General features: G+C 33.2%; 1 protein-coding gene across 1 annotated transcript in view; it reads left to right on the forward strand.

The window, feature by feature from the left end:
- Nucleotides 1-11,087: 11,087 nt before the first annotated feature.
- LOC127845980 (low-density lipoprotein receptor-related protein 2-like) overlaps nt 11,088-23,280 on the forward strand; it is a 32,913-nt gene continuing 20,720 nt past the window's right edge. Inside the window, exons 1-5 of the mRNA XM_052377159.1 lie at nt 11,088-11,218; nt 18,011-18,485; nt 18,944-19,196; nt 19,317-19,476; nt 19,792-19,902. Coding sequence (XP_052233119.1) covers nt 11,149-11,218; nt 18,011-18,485; nt 18,944-19,196; nt 19,317-19,476; nt 19,792-19,902 — 1,069 coding nt within the window. The 5' untranslated portion in view covers nt 11,088-11,148. The remainder of the gene's footprint in view (nt 11,219-18,010; nt 18,486-18,943; nt 19,197-19,316; nt 19,477-19,791; nt 19,903-23,280) is intronic.

Genomic DNA, 23,280 nt, shown 5'->3' on the forward strand with positions numbered 1-23,280 from the left:
TTACTGATTTATTCATGCACTTGTAGACGTATTAAAAATGTATTAACATAATTTATTTACATGAAAATAAATCAAGAAATGTTTATTTTGTGTGTTTTAATAGGCATTTCTTAATCAGCCCTTTTAACCTTAAATTGATTTTTTGTGTGCAAAAATCTTAATTTTACCGTGTGCACCATACATGGAGCTTTCTAAAAATGTAAATAAGTCAATTTAGTCCATGTACCCCGTTTTGACCCAAACTCTCAGAACAGTCCACATATGATTAAAAATGTTCAGTACTTTATTAATGTCATTTGCATCTCTAACGACGTAAACATTTGATGAGCATGGCGAGTTAGTTCGTCTACTTACTTCGATTACAAATTTCTCTCGTAAGTTAAAATTGTCGTACGATCGTTTATGAAACTGTCCCCTGGTACGGAAAATATACTAACATGTACCCGGCCCATTTAGACTGTACCAGAGTTTTATTCCCACCCAAAATCCGATGCTGTAAATCAGGCTACGGAATACGAAAAAAATCTCTTTTAATAAACTCTGTCCAAACATGCATTTTTGAGTAGGAGTTTCGATAATATTGAGGCCCTTCTATAGAATATTGACATAAATACAAACATTATTAATTTGAAAAAAAATGCCGACAATTATCAATTAAGCTTTATAATTCCTGGGTATGTTTCAGTATATTTTCTGTATCCTGGGTACATTTAAGTATACTTAAATGTACCTGGGTTACATGTAAGTAGTACCTGAGCTCACAATGACCAATCGAACCTCATTTAGACCCTTACCTAGGCTAATACAACAAGATTTCGAATAGACATCCATGTTAGAGCTTTAATATTTAGAATAATCTTAAGTTGTATAAACAAAATTGGGTTAATGTCCATTACATTATATTTATTTTATATCCAATTTTTATACACAGTTGAATAAAATTGTATTGATATTTTCAGATTTCCACAAAAACCAGCTTTTCTGCTTTTGAAGCAGGAATTTTACTGGAAATGTTGGCTGCCAAATGTAGTTGGAGCAGTAGACGGGAGTGTAATTCTAATTATAAAACCAGCTCAATCTGAAGAAGCTGATGTGTAAAGGAAAAGGGTTTATTAACATTAATGAGCGGCTGTCATTGATGCCAACATGAGGTAAATGTAAATGCAGTGTTATGATTCATCACCTTATAATAAAATTTGATAAGAAAGCTGAGAAATACCATAGCTGATTGAACTAAGCGTAATGCTTATCATCGTTGACATAAAATAATGAGTATTGTATGTACTTGCACAAATAACATTAACTACCACAAACTGACACCATGAGCACTGTGTAATCAAGCTTCTATTCTTAAATGTTTAAGCAAATGCAGCTATCAGTTATATCTTGAAAAATTGTTTTAAGTAACACATTAACTCTTCTTTATGGTTCATTGATGCTGTGTAAAGATGGCCTAGTGCTACATATGATGCTTCGTTGTTTGATAGCAGTGGCTTAAAGATAACGTGTTGCATTAATTCACAAAATAGATCAATTCACAGCAATATCTGAACATTTTATTTGAACTCTTAAATAAACATTTTGCTTGTCCTCTTTTTATGAAAGTAAGACACAAATAACGTGTTTCATAGGCTATTGACATTTTTTATAAATGAACATACAGTATAACTTTATATTGACACCAAATAAACCTCGGTGGAAACAGCACAATGTTTGTCAATTAAGATGTAAAAAAATAGTTTTTTTTATTTTTTAAGGAGGGCAATTTTTTTAATTCTTAGTGCTATGTTAAAGAAAGACTTGTGATATTTTTTAGATGCCTGCATCGCACTGGTGGATGCCTGCCTTTCCAAGCCAAATTAGTGCTGTGAAACAGCGAGTGCTGTGAAACAGCAATAATTTGCATGCGCCTGCACAACCTGTGCTTGGAATTATTCATTCCGCTAATAGAGGTAAAAGTTTTGGACATGATGGATCCTGCGGTTACAAACAACGCACCAGTAAAGAGAGCAGCAGTCAATAAGAGGCAGCAGCTGGTCGAACTGTTTAGTTGAAAATGGCATAAAGTGATAGTTATATATAGGATCTGGCACGAGTTGTCATATCATGATACCATATTTTATTAAACTCGTCCAGGAATTTTGTTAGTAAGCTCGCCTTTTATGAAATGACGAGTGTCAGATCTTTTTTTATCACATGCTTTTAAATGAGCAAATTAAATAAATATTTACACAAACATAATATTTAATCCCGAATGTTGTTTACATTTTGTGACGTCATTTGACGTTGCAACGTCATTTCAGCAAAATAACAAAATGCGATATGTCAATCAAACAAAAACTTAGCCAATAAAAACGCTTAAAAAGTATATAACACATGTGTAAGATAAAAATATTTGTAATGGTTTTATTACATGGGAAACAGGGTATGGCATGTCGCCTACTGAATGTAATAAGTCATGTAACTGACATTTTTATACATTTTTACTTTTTTCCATTTTTGTGTTTATTAAAGTGACATACATCAACTGTTAAAATATTAAGTCAACCTTTTTGGTAAAAATAATGTTTTTATCGAATTTTCGAAATTGACATAACAAACGCATGTCATTTTCTGAATGTAAAAAGTAGCGTAACTGACATTTTGTTAAATTTTTAGGAGAAGCAAAAAGATGTTTTATTAAAATAATAAACATTTTTCCGTATTCAAATTTTCTGATTAGTATTATAATAACACTTGAAAAACAAAACACAACTCCAAATTGATATGTCTTTTTTAAAACAATCAAAATTTAAGAAAGGAGCAGTTATCATAATTTCAACACTGAAATATTTTGAGCGCAAAAAATAACGTAAGTGCTCTTACTGTATTTTGGAAAATGTCTGAAAATATGCTTTCCTGAACAATTCACAAAATGTCAGTTACCCTAGTTATTACATTCAGTAGACGATGTGATAAAAATATTTAAAGTGATATATTGCCGTAATATTATATATTCTCCAAATAGGAAGAGCTATATTACAAGCCCAATTATCAGTTTTTGCTTCCTCATGCTTTAGTTCAAGTAAACATCCAATACTGGGATATAAGTTTGCGAAAGAAAGTGTAATTAAATATATTTCATAATTATCCGAGCTGCAGAAAAGATCTCCCTATTAACGCTTTTTCAAGTGATTTTTCTTTGCAAACTGACCATTGACTCTTATGGGTATTGGAGATCAGTACTGAGAATTCTCAAAGTGACATTAACACGAAGGCTTTTAAATGTATGTTTACTTAATTATAGAGAGTGTAGAGTATATAAACATGGATATTATTGTCATATTAGAAGCTTGGTAAATAAACAAATATATTTGCCAAATGTTAAAATTCATGTACTGAAAGACATCCTTGATATGATGCTTTGTTAAAGAATCAAGTCTTTAGTTACCCTAAAAACTATTATTTATGTTAAAACTGTTATTTACCGGTGCAATTTGTTTCGTAATTTTATAAACATATTTATGATGATAACATTTACTTGTTTTTATGCCCCGATCGATCGGGGGTATATTGTTTTTGGCCTGTCTGTCATTTTGTCCCAAAACTTTAACCTTGGTTAAAGTTTGATAACTTTTGCAATATGAAGATAGCAACTTCATATTTGGCATGCATGTGTATCTCATGGAGCTTCACATTTTGAGTGGTGAAAAGTCACGGTCAAGGTCATCCTTCAAGGTCAAAGATCATTGTATTTTTCTTTCCTGAAACTTTAACCTTCGTTAAAGTTTGGTCATAACTTTTTGAATATTGAAAATAGCAACTTGATATTTGGCATGCAGCTGCACATTTTGCGTGATGAAAGGTCAAGGTCATCATTCACGGTCAAAAGTAAAAAATACAATCCAAGGGAAGTAATAAGCTTTAAAAGGGAGATAATTTCTAAACCTGCCAAATTATTTTTTATATATTGACATTTTATTTCAAAGCAGCGCAATAGGGGGCATTGTGTTTCTGACAAACACATCTCTTGTTTTATAACAGTTGCAATTTCATGTGTATTCAATGAATAAAACATTAAGAACATTCATATTTATTAAGAGTTATTTATAATATTTAGAGAGTACAATATACACATCATGTCATATCAGTAAATACATATCAAGATTTCTGGAAATAATTGAACGTTGAAATATTTCTTTTTTTAAAGACACGAGTTTGGCACGAGTTCTTCATCCAAATTTTTGTTTATGTCCCGAAGAATGTCATTTCTGGTTTTGGACTCATTAAGCATTTGTTCTGGGTTTATGTGAAGCTGTGTCTTCATGCTTGACATGTCACTGCTAGTAAATAAATTTAACAGTTTAAATTGTATTTATTCCAAAAAGATATGTATTAGACAAAACATACAGATATTTAATGTATCATGCATGTGTGGTTGTTGAAAATAACACAAACCATTAATAATAAGACTTCAATGCTTCATGAGCTGGTTTTGGTTCTAATAGTTTTTGTATCATGAAATTTAACTAGCCTTACGATATTAACATGTGCATGTGACTCTCATGTCATACATTCCAATTACGTCATTAGGTATATCAATGTTGAAAAAAAATTAAAAGAAGAAACCGTCGGAGACGGATGATGCTCCCCAAAGTGTTTTTTTGTCACAATATTGACCTATATATTCAGATAAAAGGATAAGTCTTGAGGGGCATACTTTTGGACAAAATAATACGATGGATGGTTTAGCAACTTCGAAGGGCCATAACTCTCTAAATACATCATCTAACCAGAACCCACAAATAACATGCGCATCTCCTCAAAGTAGTTAAGCTTCCCATAAAGCTTAATTGAATTCCAGTCAGTAGTTGGGGAGAAATAGCCCGGACAAGAATTGCACTATATGTACAGTTAATAGAAAATTTCAAAGGGCCATAACTCTGTGAAAAATCATTCGACCATAACCGGCTGATCATATGCACATCTCCTGTTGGTAGTGAAGCTTCCCATAAAGTTTCATTGAATTCCCGTAAAAAGTTGCTGAGAAATAGCTCGGACAAGAATTGCACTATATGTACAATGGAAAATTTCAAAGGACAATAACTCTGTGAAAAATCATCCGACCAGAACCCGCTGATAATATGCACATCTCCTCTTGGAAGTGAAGCTTCCCATAAAATTTCATTGAATTCCAGTCATTAGTTGCTGAGAAATCGCCCGGACCAGAATTGCACTACTAGTATATGTACAGTTAATGGAAAATTTCAAAGGGTCATAAGTCTGTGAAAAATCATCGGACCATAACTGGCTGATAATATGCACATCTCCTTTTGGTAGTGAAGCTTCCCATAAAGTTTCATTGAATTCCGGTCATTAGTTGCTGAGAAATAGCCTGGACAAGAATTGCACTATATGTACAGTTAATGGAAAATTTTAAAGGGTCATAACTCTGTGAAAAAAATCATCTGACTAGAACCCGCTGATAATATGCACACGTCCTCTTTGGTAGTTAAGCTTCCTATAAAGTTTCATTGAATTCCGGTCATTAATTGCTGAGAAATAGCCCGGACAAGAATTGCACTATATGTACATTTAATAGAAATTTCAAAGGGCCATAACTCTGTGAAAAATCATCAGACCAGAACCGGCTGATAATATGCACATCACCTCTTGGTAGTGAAACTTCCCATAAAGTTTTATTGAATTACGGTCATTAATTGCTGAGAAATAGCCCGGACAAAAAAATTGCACGAACGGACGGACACATGCTCGGACAGACGAAGCGGCGACTATATGCTCCCCCAAATTTTTTGGGGGGAGCATAACAAACACAGACACACAAGTTTACACCCTGGATAATTGATTATTTATGTTTAAACAACAAAGCAGCAATAATGTATCCCAATATTACAGATATCCACAAAACCCACAATTTAATATACCAGACATACTTATTAATAGTCGTAGACTAAGCATATATATAAACATAGTGCCATTTTATCATCAAACACCCAAGCTCTGTACAGTTTGTAGCATTTTCAATCTGCTTTATGTGTTAAACAAGACGTGCCTGTTTAACGTGCTGATGGGTAGTAATTTTGCAAGGCAACTAGCCCAAACAGACTAATGCTTTAAAAACAAGAGCACCGCATAACGGTAGCCAACGCTCGGCTGCGGGTGCAGTATTAAATAAAGCGCATCGTAATGGTTTATTATTTTTTCAAACAGACAGAGTCATTCGCTTTCAGAAAAATATCTGACCTCTAGAGGTCACAATATACTAAATAGTTTCCCTATATAATTCAATGTAAAAGCGACATCTTTAAGCGAAAATAAACGCAACATTTTGTACATAGAGACCCCCATAACCATACCTTTTCTTAAAGGCCATTCTAAGCGAAGTTGATTTGTGCAATAAAAAAGATATGTCATGTACGAACCAAAAAAGAACTTGTCAAAAGTCAAAATCGACTGTTTTTGCAACTTTTTTCCAGCCGTTTTATAGTGGAATGTAACCTTTTTCCGTGCTATGTTGTACTTTATTCTATTAGTTTATCATATTTCAGGGATTTAGTAGTGAGCACCTATTCATGCCCTACTACGTTCTCCAAAAGATAAAGCAAGAACAATAGTTTAAAGTGTACAACATGCCTTCGAACCAACTATGATATTTTTTAGAGAGTACAGCACTACATGAAACGGTTATTTAGTATACTTTAACCTAGAGATATTTTCACTTTCGTAGTTGAAAAAAAAACCTGACACTATTTCCCGTAAAAATGTTATAAATCAATCTCCTTTTGAAGAACGTCGCTTACATCTTTAACAAATAATAAATATTTGAGCTTAGTCGGAAAGTTGAGTCGATCTCAACTGAGATGAGTTTTGAGTTCGTTCGTGAGATCCCCGTCATACTCAATTCTCAGCTGAGTGGAAACTCAAATCTCATCTGCTGAGTTGAGTTTAAAACCTGAGAACGTTCGTGATACTAGGCCCATATATAACTTTTCCATTCGTTATGCCTTGCTGGTGTTGTTTTGCTATGCATAGGTTTATTGTCTATTATCTCTAGAAGCATTGGAGTGGGTGTCGCATGAGTGTGAAGGTCTGCGGTTTGATTTTAGAAACATATCATAGATTTGCTTAATTCGTCAATAATATGCATTTGCATTTGTGTTTTAATAATTAGTTACAAGTTATATAATTGGTGTTATTTTTTGGCATGTAAAGTGCATACAGATTGTGGAATATGTGTGAAATAATGGTATAAAAGTATTCCATTTTGATATTGTTTTCTAGGTTATAGCAAACATGCTGATATTTATATTATTATTTAATCAAACGTTGCATGGATTGGTTGGGGAGGGTATGAATGTATGGATGAATGTATAATTGGCCAGAGCCTCGGGTCATCAAACGTCCGCCTGCCATTAAAAGCAAAGGAAAATAAAATAAATAAGCAATATGGTTGCATCATCCGCTCGCTTTTTACGTGACATAAGCATTATTGCTTATGTTTTATGGGGTGACTGTGAAATAATATGCAATCCTTTATTTACTAGTTATAATGGACAAAACTGAAAAAAATGTCGGCTCGTTGTTTCAGATATTAAATGTTTTGAAAGCACTGAATATAAATTTACTGTAATTCCTTTCGTGATGTAATTGTTTGTGAAAGTGTGTTCATGTAACTGCTATAGTTTGATAAATATTCAACGTGCCTGCAATGCCTTTTATAATATGTGTTTGTTGTGTATTCATTCACATGAATAAAGAGTTAGATATTTAATGGGATTTTGTCTGAATGAAATAATAGCATAAACTGTATAATAAAAAGATCTATTCCAAAATAAAATCCACACAATTCGGCACACGCTTTATTAAGAATAGTTTTAACAATTCGATTTAAACTTAAAATTTTTGATAGGCCTTATTTAAGAATTATAATTGAATATTCGTGTCTGCTTATACAAGTAATTATAAATGTTATTGATACCGATCTTATTTCGCTAGGAAAGTATAGCTAATTGTACATTCTACTCGGAAACAATTATTAATCAATTCTGATTTTAGAAACCTAATTGACAATAGATATAAGTGTCAACTTAATGCAGATTGAACTATAATGATTACTTTCCATTGTTTCGAAATAAACACATCATACACATAAAGAGCAGCAGACAAATCATCATTCGCGACGTATATATATGATTATTTTGTTTTCTTGTTTATCCTTATCCATATCCTACTCAATTTCTTCATTATCAGACTCGCAAGCCTCGCCGTTATATTATTCTTAGCCTTGCCTGATACATTACCAAAAGATCAGGCAGTAACCTATTATTCTCTATGAATATCACGTCAATGGGAAGTTGTTATATCAGTCAATATTTGTACGTATAAATCAATTATAAAGTCATAATCTGTAGTGAAATAAAATCCAACTATACAAACAATTTCATATATTTTACATACAAAAAGCCAAAACAAACCAGCAAATAAATTATTTAACAAGTAGTCGGCGACAGTGCTAAGGACGTCATCATGAATATGTCAAACGTCAAACATGATACACATTCACGCTAAAAATGCAGCGTCGTAGTGATCATTATTTCTTTTAAAATGTGGACGCAGAATTATGTTAAAAATTGGTACCTTTCCTATCGTTATGTAATATATCATCATCGGCAAGCAATGCCGTTCTTTTATTCTAAGCCTCACCTGATATATAAGACAATTATATGGAATTAACCTATAATTCTCTATATAGCAAGCCATAAACATGCGACGAAGATGACGAAGATGATGATGATGATGATGATAATGCTGCTGCTGCTGATGATGATGATGATGATGGTGGTGATGATGATGATGATGATGATGATGATGATGATGATGATGATGATGATGATGATGATGATGATGATGATGATGATGATGATGATGATGATGATGATGATGATGATGATGATGATGATGATGATGATGATGATGATAAGGAGAGCAGAATATGACATTATACACATTTATTTACACAAGCCCTTTAATTACAATTAATGAAAGTAGGTTAGTACTAAGTAAACTAATGTAAACTTGAGATTATGATGTGCCATTTTATTTATATTATATTATACGTAAAACACTAAAATCGAGGAATTTATCACGATTATTTTTGGTAAATGCTTAAAACAGATAAAAACTAACATAAAGTGTAAGCTTTTGTTATCTTATCCTTTAACCAAATGCGATTAATAATATAACTTAATATGTTAAAGAAAAACATATTTAGTTACTTGAAAAACACACAAAGAAATTCTTAGGGACACTTTGTAACTCATTGTTCATTAAAGTAGCGTGATGTCGAGTTTAGTTTAATATTTTTCAAGGAAGAGCGCTTATATTAGTAGCTTCTTCCTGATTGGAACCATTTTATAACAATCAACCATCAATCAAACAATCTGCAGTAATTAACAACACATCCTGATGTATTCACGGAACCAAAGTATCACTTCAGTCAAAGCATGTATGTTAAGATAGCGTTGTATTTGATCCGAAGAATATTGTTAATATTCTGAATATAAATAGTATATCGCTTGATGTAATAAATTTAAATGTCTTATGTGTGATAATGATAAAATAACGATGAATGCAAACAAACAGAAATGTCCGAAACGTAACAGAGATTGGCATTGTAAATATTGATGGTCACTAATTTTGAGTCCTCATATAGTTATTAAAGTTACGATATTTAATCAATAATATTTGTTTTGAGTATGAAATATCAACAACATAAACAGGGCATTAGTTTTGTGTGTTTTGAACGGTCCTTCATTAGATGACACAAGAAACATTTACTGGCGTCTGTCAATACTGATCTAGACGGATTCAGACATAATTGGGCTGTTTTTTACACTGTACAATGAGTGTTTGCGTTAATTTAAAAATACCTATGGTTTATAATGTTAATATTGTTGGTCCCTAAAAACTATAAAGGAGCTATCCAATGTGTGCAAAGTATGTTAATATATATTTTTGTTGTATGTTGTGTAGGCACTCTGATCATACCAACATGTTTTGATCTAACTCGGTCCTTTAGAATAAACTAATTTGTAATTTTTTGGAAAATAAACATTCTGAACTTAATCTGTTCATGGAAAATTCTCAAGTTTATTGATTGGATTCTATGAAAAGCAAACATCATATGTTTAATTAAATACCACAGCATAAGCACTCATAAATTTCGAAATTTGAGAAGCTAAATTTGTAAATGAGTTTGTTATGCTAATCCCTGAATATGTTTTGGTTATTAAAAAAACAAATATTTATTAGCATGGTGAAAACATGCATTTTCATGAATTAAAAACCTTCCGTATAAACAAAACGTTTGAAAATAATCAGATATATAATCGATTTTTTAAAGCCAAGCATAAAAAAGCTTGTTTTTTTATTTTTTTATTTTCTTATTGTCATTCTGCAGCTCAGTTCACCGCACATGGACATCTCGCATGTACTAAACGTATCACTAAATCAAACTTACATGCATAGTACTGTTTGTGTCAAGTGTAAAATAAACGTATGAAGTATTAGAGTATCTTTTGAGAGGTCATTTTAACTTACATTTATTTCCCACGTTGGTAGCATCCAATCGTCTAAATAAAAAATCTACGCATTTTAAAAGTCAAAAGAAATGCTGTTATAGAATCAATTGTTTAACTGACAATTCTTTCGTGTTTTAGATTGCATTAAATAGGCCATTATATAAAATTAATATAAACAGAGTATATTATGTTCGTGTCGATCTACATAACAATCATCAGCAACTATCGGATGTAAAGAAACTATATGAATGACTATTAACAAAGCATTTTTATTCTGCAATGTACATTTAAATTTAAGTAGTTTGTGACAGTTTAACACTGGATTGAAGACATGTAAATCTTATTTAGACGAACTTCTTTTGTCTGCTGCGTAGGAATACATTGTCTTGCCCATGTGCAATCAACAAAAGTCTGGTGAGTCATAACGTAGATTTAAGCAAACGCTGTAAAAGCTATTTAAAAAGCAAACCTAGTCACGGTACTTTGTATTTCAACTGGTCGGTTTCAAAACTTCCGTATTGTGAAGTTGACGCAAATCACTTTACTGCATTTCGATCGAGAGATCAACATGTTTATCAAAATGTGGAATTTTCGCTTTATTGTTACTGTTTGTGTATTTTATGAAATCGGTGTTGTGGGTAAGTACTTTATTGTTCAAATAATGCATTTATTAAAATAAACGCTGCACAGTTTTGGTTGATATCGCTGCATGGATAAAAGAACAGCTCAGAGACATTTCACCAAAGAATAAATCAAAAGTACGATATGTTATTAATATTATTTATGTTTATCTCGTTATTTTATGCTGTTTTAATGTTAGCATTTGTATATGTTAATTAAAAATGAAGCGACACAAAGACGTATAAATAAGCGGCGAATAAAGTGTTGTTAATTAGAATAATACCAGAGTGTTTTCCTGTGCCAATGACTGGTGATTTATGTTTTCTAAGCCTCGATAACTACAAGTCATTATTTAGCAATAATCAATATTTGTATTTACATCTTTACATACAAAATATAAAATAATTAAAGATATGATTATGACCATGTCACGAGAATGTTCTCATTTTACCATGGCTTGTTATTGATTTTTCTTAACCACGAATTGAATGAACAAATACCCAGACTTATTAATAAAAAATACATATGTTAAATCACAAAGCACAGCAAGAGGCGCCAACACTTTGATAATACATTTATTTGACTGCATTACCAATGTTTAACAGTAAAGAAATCGCCCACCCGTCCCCGTTAACAATGCCAAGGTCCGACTTTTTCAATAGGGCTAACTTATAAAAACTGAAAAACAAACATTTGTGATTTTAATTGTGTGGGCAAAACAATCATCAGTGAGTTTTAAATAAGCATATTTTATTTAGCAAGTCTATTTTGTTAAATTGAACCTATTTGATGGTTAAACAACATATTTAGCAAATTTAAGCCAAATAAATACTAAAAAAAGCAAGGAATATTTCGTAAAATATTTCGTAAAATAAAGTTAACCTATACAAAAACCAGTGTTCCTTATGGCAATATCCAACATTTCAACGCTAGATGAGTATATATGTGGTAACATATATAAAACGAGATCCAAAATGCTCGTTTTCATTGTTTGTGTCACAATATATTCTATGTGAATTTCCCGCGACAATATTCGAACATTTACGGTAAAACGCGAGATTGGCTTTGGGCAGCATTAGAAGCACGACGTAATTCTCATAAGCTGCCCGTATCCAATCTCGCGTTTGCTCGTAAATGTGGCTTCAAAATGTTCAAACGGTATTTTCAGTGTTCTGTTTGATAGGTAAATAATGGCAGAATATTCGACCCAAGCTCAGTTTTTTATCGCGCCTATTCGTTGGCAAAATGATACTTTACAGAATACCTTAATTTAATTAAATTTAACTTTAATTTAATTGAATTTAACTTGAAATTACTTGTAACACTAAGTGCGACAATGTTCTGTCTTGTGATTTAAACAAATTCATATATTTCCGGAAGAATGCATATGACCCCGATCGTATAAGCTAACTTTAATTTTAACGCATGTTTTCATATTTGTGAAGAAAGTTATTTCTAACAAAAAGTTCAAATAAATAAATAATTAACTGTTCTGGAACCGTTACATCTTAATACCAAACGCAAGATAGCAAGCGCTATTGCATAAATTAAATCGTTAATCTAGTCACGATCCATACCCTTCGATAACTTAGTTTTAAAACTTCCGCATTTAGACCTGCACAATCCATATTCGACTGTATATTAAAAATACAAATAACGCTTTTGTCGAAATGTGAACATTTTGAATTACCGTGACTATATTCTTTTTTGTAGTCGATGGTTCGGATGGGTTATTAATTATTTTAAATTAATTGTTCAGCATGTTCCCGTATTTTCATGTCCCCATTCCAAGCTGAGGTGGTATATTGTTTTTGCTGGATGTCGGTCGGTCGGTCCGTCGGTCGGTCTGTCGGTAGATCAATTCGTTTCCGATCAATAACTCGTCAACGAATTGACCGATTGGCTTGATACTTCACATGCACATTGGCCTTGGAAAGTAGATGACCTCTATCGAAATTGGAATCACTAGGTTAAAGGTCAAGGTTACTGTCACAATAAGTGTGAAAATAGTTTCCGATCAATAACTCTTGAACGAATTGACCGATTGGCTTGATACTTCACATGTGCATTGTCTTGGACAGAAGATGACCCCTATTTAAGTTGCGGTCACTAGGTCAAAGGTCAATGTCACTGCAACAATAAGTGTGAAAATCGTTTTCGATCAATAACTCGTCATAGAATTGGCAGAAAGGCTTGCTTCTTCACTTATACATTGGCAATGGACAGTAGATGGGCCAAATTGAAATCAGAGTCACTAGGTCAAAGGTCAAGGTCACTGTCACACTAAGTTTTAAATCGCTTCCGATCAATAATTCATCAACGTATTCACCGATTGGCTTGATACTTCGCATGTGCATTGGCCTTAGACAGTAGATGGGCCTTATTATAATTGGGGTCACAAGGTCAAAGGTGAAGGTCACTGTCATAATAAGTGTTAAAATCGTGTCCGATCAATAACTCGTCAATGCGTTGACCGATTGGCTTGATACTACACATGTGAATTGGCCTTGGGCAGTAGATGACCCCTAGTTATAATACTAAAATATTCTCAGCCCATTTATTAAAACGATGCTTTAACAGAAGTTCAAAATTCTGTGTCAACTAAAATCTTATTTAAAAGGAGAAGAAGCAATACGATGATAATATGAACTCGTATGGTCAATTTTGTTGCAAAACTTCGTGTGTCCGTGCCATGTGGGGGGAAAGCATTTGTCTCCGACCGTTGAGCTGGTGTTTGTTATTTATGTACATGCAACTATCTGATTAGCAAGACAACAATGCACCAAAGAACAACTGTAGTTATTTACACTGAGACAGTAGACTCAAGCGAATATACACAATATAAATAACTGTATGTTTAAATTGATAAGGTAACTGTGAGTTGTATTATGAGTTAACAGTTTGGAAAACCTGTAGCATTTAACTTTTGAATAACATGTATACTTTGAGAAGTATATTTAAATGGCGTTTTTTGCAATAACAGCAACAACAACAACAAAAACATTATCTGTAAAGAATAACAATTGCTTTTAAGCCAAATGCAAAATACATACGTGTGACGATATGGATGATAATAATTATGAAAATGAAGAAATGGTAGATGTTAACAAAGATTTAACTGATTTATAACATATAATTTGTTCCTTTAACATCGATAATGACAGTGTCTAATAAAAATAATGAGATAAGAATACACTGTTCTACATCAAGTTCTGAGATAGTATACATAGATGAATTAATCTGTTTATAAACTGTTCCTTAAACAATTCGCATTATATATATACATTTTGAAAGATTAATTATTTCTTTTTTATTTTGTGTTCTCATTAACCTGTCAAAATTATTCAATGTTGGCCATGTTTGATAACATAACTTTAAATATGTTTTTCTTATATCTTTGTATATTGGGCATATTAATAAGAAATTATATTCACTTTCTACGACATAAAGATTACAAAATTTACATAATCTGTTACCCCGAGCAATATAGTGGTATCGACCTCGTTCTACTTCTAAGCTGTGTGATGATAGGCGGAATTGAGTTAGTGTTATTTTAAATTGTTTCATTGTAATTATGTCATGATATAATTATGTATTAAATGTATTCTTGATGCGACAATATGTATCTAGTCTTGACGAATTATAAATTTCACTGTACCAGTGTTGTTTGTAATGATCAAATAAACGTTGTTTAATTAGATTGTAAGTGTATGTCTGTTCAGATTTTTCTGTCAGGGTTTCTTGATCAGTCAAAACATAAGTTAAACTTAGCTGCACCAGTATTGATTTGATTTGGTAAGCCCAATTTTTTTGTTCTACGTTATGTTTTGATTTGCGTCATTTAACAGTAATGTATATGTTATTTTTATGAGATCATAGAACATGAAATTATTTAAACAAAAATTAAAATATGTGTAATTTTCGAATGACAGATAAGGGGTATCGTCCTAATTCGCCATATAGCGCTAATAGATTTGTTGATTTGTTGACACATATAATTTTTCTTAAAAATTGTGTATGAATAATCTCTAATTCTTTTCCAGAATCTTGTCCCCAGATTGCAGCAGAATAGCGATGAACCGGGGTTACTTATTTATTAAAAAGATTAAATTTTTCTTTAGTTGGGAACTCATATTTTTTTTTACAACAGATAACAGTCGATGAAGCGCTCTGTTACCGTTTTCTGATATTGATTTTATTGTTTTATATCAGTTTCAGTTTTTGAATAAAGTTACATCCAAGTATTTTCATTATGTGACGATTTCTAATGTTTCGCCATATTCATCTAGTGTAAAGTTAAAACTTGTTTGTCGGTTACTTTTTTCGAAAATAACAACTTGTGTTTTTTGCTAAAATTTTCTTTCAATTTATATGTATTACCACACTTTTCAATGTCATTTAACATAAGTTAGGCTGATGTGTGCGAAGTTGAAAATAGGACTTGATCATCGGCATAAGACAATACATTTTTTTTATATCGTTGATCGATATTATTCCTTCAATATTAGAATTAATATTCTCTATAATGTCATAACATAACATCATGAATAGGATGCTTGAGCACGGGTCGCCTTGTTTAACACCAGAGTATGATTTGATGTATTCGGATATTTTATTGGTAAGCCTGACGGATGATTTCACTGATGAATACATGGCTTTGAGTGCAGAAACCATTAGAGAGCTTATGTGTGCGGTAATTAAGTTGTGCCACAGTAATGAACGATTTATACTGTCATAACATTTAGCATAATCAATAAAAATGCAATATCATTTTTGACTATATACATATACATTAAGTTCAGCAGAGATTTCATCATACGCGTATATGCATGGGGATTTTTATTTTTAATGACAACACCATGCGTATTTTTATGATCAACACGACTTAAGTATAACTTCAAATGCCATTGAGAACATTCAATTCATACAAGTTATTCATAAGAACGTTTCGAAAAAACAAACACAACATTTAAACATTGTTTTTAATTATTAAAACTTTAGCATTTTATATTTAAACAAACTTGTATACCTTGTTCAAAAAATATTAAACCTTTACCAGTTTATATTCAACAATAAAACATGTACAAATTGTACTACATTAAAACACGCACTCGAAGAATACAAAATTAATAAATGTATGAACTTGTACAAGTTGAAGAAGATACATAAACAGTAACTTGCAAAAGTAAATAATGTTGATCATTTTATTTGCCTGTCGATCCTTATCCATATCTTACTCACCATCATCATAATCAGACGCAGAACATCACCATAATCATAAACCTCAACAGCTATTAAACAACAACACCAACGCCATCAAAAGCATACTCATATAAATATCAACATTATTCATTGCAGTGGCATCATGCTATATAATTAAATTCAAATCATAGTTAGGTCGAATATTTAGTAATGAAAACTTTTGAGAAAAGCATTGCATATTAATAAAAAAAAAATAATATGATCACATTTGTTGACGTCTAACGGCGATACGAGAAGACAGGTTAACTCTTACAACTGCATGAAATATAAAATATGAAAAAGTAAAATATTCGCTTCTCATCTACTTATTAAGGTAACTGACTTACATGTATATATTCGTGCGGGGTACGAGTAAAACGTTCGTACAACATTCTTCCTCATACCATGGAACTCTTTCAGTTGTAACTTACAAAAGCGATTTCTGCGAAGGCTTAGTGTATTCTGTCGTTCTCAGAAGGCCCGGCATTAACAACTTTTTACTTATGAAAACCATGAGAAGAAATGAATAAGTGTTAACCTTTCCCACTTACAGCACGGACTAATACAGTCTTTCGGATGCGTGTAGTGTTTACACGAGTAAATTAAGAAAATGCTGCATTTTTATGCCCCGTAGTCTATACTTGTGGACATCTTGTTTTCGCCCTGTCTGTTTGTTTGTTTGTTTGTTGGTTTGTGTGCGTCAAACTTTAACATTTGCCATTACTTTTGCAATATTGAAGATAGCAACTTCATATTTGGCATGCATGTGTATCTCATAGAGCTGCACATTTTAAGTTGTAAAAAGACAAGGTCAAGGTCATCCTTCTAGATCAAAGGGGGACATAGTGTTTCACAAACACATATTTTTTTAAATTATTTTAAAAATAATTTCCAATTTTGTAATTCATGAGAACTGTAAATAATAATGGACTTGTGAGCGTAAAGCAATAGCTTCAAGTGGATTGATTGATTTTCATATATTCGCGTATATACATTTGATGCTACAAAATGGCATAACAAAGCAAATGAACTTTTCTAAAGTCACTGAATGATGATTCGAGTACGTACTGTTTATAAAAGGGGAATTAGGTTTTCAATTATTACGCATATATCTTAATGTATCGCATGTACAATTACTTGAAATATTAAGAATATAAACTTATAGGCATTGATTGTATTGTTCTCAATTGTAATTAAGGCTTTATAACTTTATTACAGAGTCCGTATTCGATCAAATGTATTGCTGCATGCTATGTGAGGTAATAACGATCACTTTTTACAGTCGCTTTTCACAAATGATAGTGGATTTAACTTTCGGACGAACGATCAACTGAACAATCTAAAAGTAAAATATGAATGTGTGATATCATGATATCAACGCAAAATAGTCACTTCGTGCAGAGAGTTAAGATGCAAAGCTAAAATACCAATACCATACTTTTCCATGAGAGACGCACATAAATATTTTGTGATGACACCTTAAATATATAGTGTTCCTTAATAGCGTTAGACCATTCGTTGAATAATCGACATGCATTTTTATAATGTTTGTTGAACATATTTTTCAGATTCCTTGTCAGCGGGGTATCTGGCTCTTGGATCAATTAAGGGTGGTCCTAATAGCGCACATTTTTTCGCACTACCGATTGAGACGAATTCTGGCAACACATTAATAGACACACCACGTCAACAGACAATTACGTTCTCGAACGACTTAGAACAACCAATGGCCATTGATGTCGACTACGCCCGAAAACTGATCTACTTTTATAACCGCTACACAGGGAATATTCAAAGGCTTAATTTTTACCCCGAAAACGGTTTCCAAAAAGACACCGCAATCAATTTGCATTCAGGACTTTCTAGGAGTAATTTAAAGATAGCTTTAGATTGGATTTCAAACAATATTTACTGGACAGATCCTACGTACAAATGGATCGCATTACAGTCTTTGCGCACTAATGGAACTGATGGACCTTATCGAATCCTGGTTTATGATAACGTCGAGAAGCCTACTGGAATTGCTGTTGATCCCATTCACAAGTTAGTTGCTTTCATGACATTTCGTTGTTGCATGATTTGAACGCAAATGTATTGTTCCAAACAATAAAAATCATGTTTGAAGATTTTGTGCACGGAAACAGGTAAGTATGTATGTTAAGTATTTCCAATCACTATGTATAATTCAACTATAGAAATATTTTTTTTATTTAACCCGAATCAAATCAAAGCACACCAGTTGGTCTTAAATAAGCATTGTGCGTTTTATTCAATTGTTCAAAGAAAGCTGCCATAAATTGGTTTTGGATCAATTAAGGTAATTTGTGCAGAATTAGGTGTCTAATTATAGCGCTATTTTAATTAATAATTAATACATAATAAAATAACCTTATGTTGCCCCCTTGCCACTATGTTATTAAAAGTATTTTTCTTCAAAAAGATATAATTTTCATGAACACTTCGAGTTTGTTTAAACGCATATGTATATCTTTATCATCAAGGTTTTTGTTTTGGAGCGACGTTGGATCATTGCCGAAGATTGAGCGTTCCTCACTATCTGGAACCGCCCGTATAATCATATTGTATCAGGACATAGTCTATCCCACAGCCCTTGATGTCGACATTGCATCATCAAAGCTGTACTGGGTTGACTCTGTTCTCGACTCTGTGGAGCGATCAAATTTAGATGGAACAGAACGATCGACTGTCAAAAAAATATTGCACACTACCTTTTCCGATATACAAGTATTTTTCGTAAGTATTTGTAATAGTTGGTTTTGGGTTCATTTCTCATTGACTCATTGATTATTCATTTGCGGTATACTCGGCAATTATATTTTCTCAGTCAGTGAAATGATTGTGGTTTTTTTTCAGGACGTTGTGTTTGCAACAGATTTTGATCCAATCGTAGGAGGAAAAGTACGTCTTTTTAGCAAGGATACTGGCATTAACGACAAAAGCTGGCCTCTTGTTCGATATAACAACTCGAAAATAACATGCGTGGCTTTTTATGCACCACAACCTACGATAACAGGTTTACCAATGCTTCAATCCCATGAATTGATTTATGTGAATTGATAAATTGATGTAAATACGTAATTAAATAAATAGATTATTTTCAATATGAAATTCTCGGTTTACCATTTATATTATTATTATCACAGGAAGATCTTAATGAAGCCAGCAGACTGTTAACTTCCTATTAAAATATACGGTTTATATTTTTGAAGCAGCATTAATTCACGTTTATTGTATTAGTCCAATATGTTAAAGTTTTCTTGTTAAATTGTAACGTCTTACATGTATAAAAGGTATAAGATGTGTAATCATATATTTACGTACTATACAGATCACTGTTCAAACAATCCTTGTGAGAGTATTTGTGTGAGCGAAACGACAGGACTCGTGTGTCTGTGTCGTGAGGGTTTTACGTTGAATGCGGATGGACGCACGTGTTCAGGTAAGGGGTCATTATATATACCGGGGTTTCATTTATCGTTTTTCATTAGTCAACAAAAAAATTGAAAACCAAATATTACTAGTAGTTCATATTCCGATTTTCTAATCACCGAAACCATAACCTAATACGAAAACCCATTTGATATTTTATATATTTGTGTTATAATACTTATTATAAAACAAACCACGAAACGTATTCTTTTTTCATATTTCGTTTCAATTTATATGTATATAAGAAAATCAGTTTTTGAAACTTGAAACGAAGTGACTGGTCCCATTTACCTTTCTTGATTTGGTAAAATCGGTAAACGGAAAACGAGTCATGCTGCTGTATTTGGGAGATAAATTATGGTTTCTCTTCGTGCATAGTTTTCTCCCTTTGATACGAATTGACCATGATCAGAAGAATCAACAGGTTATATTTTTAAATCTCGATTGAAAAAATAATAATTTGGTAAAAAACGTAATTAAACGTTATTCTGGTGCGGATAAATGCATCATGTAAGTTTTTTTTTAAATTGTATTTACTTTAATGACATGTGTTACAAGGCAATCATTATGTAAACGCTTTTTGAACTGCATACTGTATTGCTAATGAAGTCAGTGAAAGTGTAACGTATACGGGGGTGTGATCACACTGTTAAGATAAACGAATATATTCCTTCAGCCTACCTGGCTAATTATTAGATATTCTAAACAACTGATTGGGGCATATAAACATGAATTAATTAACTTCACTCTAAACTAAAACAATAACTGAGACACCTAAAAAACGCTTGCCTGGGCAATTATTAAATACAGTCACCGTGCTTTCACTACGACGGCTAGAATGCCTATGCCCTAAAACAGGTCACACTATTATCATGCACACAGTAAACAATACAATTCTATCTGGGCGTTTCAAAACTGGAGTCACCATACACTCCAAACCTCGAGCATGGATCCTATTCCTGCAATAGCACCGTCTCACGGAAACTACTAGATCTACACAGGAAACACCGCCATGCACTCCAAACCTCGAGCATGGAGCCTATTCTTACAATATTACCGTCACACAAAAGCAACTAGATCTACACCAGGAAAACCCGGGCACCGGTCTGCTAATGCTCCGTTCTTTTAACAGAGTTTAGATATATGGAATATTTTGACTCAGTTCATCCCTAACATTGCTAGGAGACTACTTTGAAGTAAAAACTACCTAATATACTCTATTTTGTATTAACAATCAATTGACCTTTTCCTCTCGACACGCTCCTTTTGGTGACAGGATCCAAACTAAACTCGACTCTTCAAGACACCGTTTATATACGCTAGAAAATCACGTGACGCTACAACATTGACTTATCCGGGTTAAACTATTATCTATCGAAACAGTAGCCTAACGGGGGTGTCAGCCTCTTCCTTACATGAAGAATTTTATCAATACAGATGATTATACTATTCTTTTAGGGTAACTTATTTATTTTCGGCACTTACATGTATATAAATCAGACCAAAATAACGTTAAATATAGACAGGAAATATCTTACGTTAGATGGTTGAATATGTTTCTGGTTTTCCGGAAGTTCTTAATGTAAACAAACACAAAGGTTACATGCAACTTATTTTATTGCAATAACGACACGTCGTTACATTACCCCCTCCGCTAGGTTCATGAAACCCGCATGGATAAAAAAATATGAAAACAATGGAAATTCACACATTTACATATAATGTGTTACTTTGCACAGTCCATATTAATATAAACAAATACAAAGAAAATAATTTTCAAACAGTTCTGTCAACTATGTAAAAGTTCTAACTTTATTGATCATGACAGTCCCTTAAAGAGTTTAATCTTTAATGTTCAGAGACCCGGTGATTTCACCTTCCGCATCTGCCTCAACATATATGTCCCGTACATCCACATGTCCCTGTCCAACCATATCCACAAGGCACAACTTAACCGTTGCCATCGGTACCACATTAGAGCACGTGGATGTAGTTTCATAGCGGACCTTTCCGCATTCCTGTACACGCAGTTTCTAAGTTTTAAACCTTCCATCACTGGAACGAACAAACTCAACATAAGCCCTCTTTCCAGGCTTGGGCTGATCCGGCTGGGTTGGCTCCTCTGTGGCATTTTTGCTCGCGGCCGAGAGACAGTGTCGCCTTTGAGGCCCGGGCATCAACTGTGTTGTTGCCTTCCTGACAGTTCGTCCCAATTTTATTTCATCTTGTGCTCGACATTCTACTGGCTCGATCCCGTCTCCAGTCCCACATGCCCTGACGACCCTTTCGCCTACATAGCTCGTTTCTCCAATACTAATGTCGGGATCTTTGTACGAGCCCCAGCCGTCGTCTGTCTCATTGTCGGGGCTTTTCTTCTATGAGCCATGTAGATTTTTAACGTGTTTGTAATAATAAGCACGTTTTTGAAGACGACGCCGAATGTCTCGCAAGTCACTTTGTCCCGCTCTTCTTTTGTTTTCTCGCAATCTTTTAAATGGTCTTCAAATCTTACTTCGAAGGCAACGCCGGTCTTGCACATCGGACATATTGGCAGCTTTCTAGGTGTAACCTTTGTTTTTGCCATTTGTGACCTGAAAGTAGAAAACACATAGACCCATGGAACACTTACTTTTTCCTGATAGCAGTTGATTCCTACACTTTCGTAACCTATCACAGTGAATGATTTGTTCCGAACGATTTCTACCACAATGTACCTAATACAGAACATCTGACAACTTAGCCAGTATAGAATAGGGGCCGCGCCAAAATGACGTTGGTTTCGAGGATGTCCCAATCTTTCTGTCTGGAAAGTACACTAAATCTTTATCACCCATTTCAAAGTGTTTGTATGCTGTCCGTTTATCGTATATCGCTTTTTGACGTCGTATTGCGTTGGTAGTGTTATTACGTACTATGGTGTGCGCATTCTCTATACGTTCCTGTAGCTCCCAGACATATTCATGCGTAGGTATATGTCTTTTGCCTGATGGTAACTTGTAAATTAGATCGAAAGGAGTAGATACCTCTCGTCCGAGCATTATCATATTTGGGCTCATGCCTGTACTTTCATGTTCGGAACTTCTGTATGCCATTAATACATACGGTATTTTTTCATCCCAATTTCTGTGGTTTTCAATAACATATGCGCTGAGCATTGTAACCAAGGTTCTGTTAAATATCTCTACCATCCCGTCATATTGTGTATGATACGGTGTGATTCTAGTTTTATTGATACAAAGGAGGTAACACATTTCCTGAAAAAGTCGACTTTCGAACCTTTCTTCCTTGGTCGGAATGTATTTGCATTGGAACTCCAAATCTTGCTTTTACATTTTCCAATAGCAATATGGCAACCGACCCAGCCTCAATATTCCTCATAGGAAAGCAT

This window comes from Dreissena polymorpha, chromosome 9, assembly GCF_020536995.1.
Source record: "Dreissena polymorpha isolate Duluth1 chromosome 9, UMN_Dpol_1.0, whole genome shotgun sequence".
In the NCBI taxonomy this organism is placed as follows: Eukaryota; Metazoa; Mollusca; class Bivalvia; order Myida; family Dreissenidae; genus Dreissena; species Dreissena polymorpha.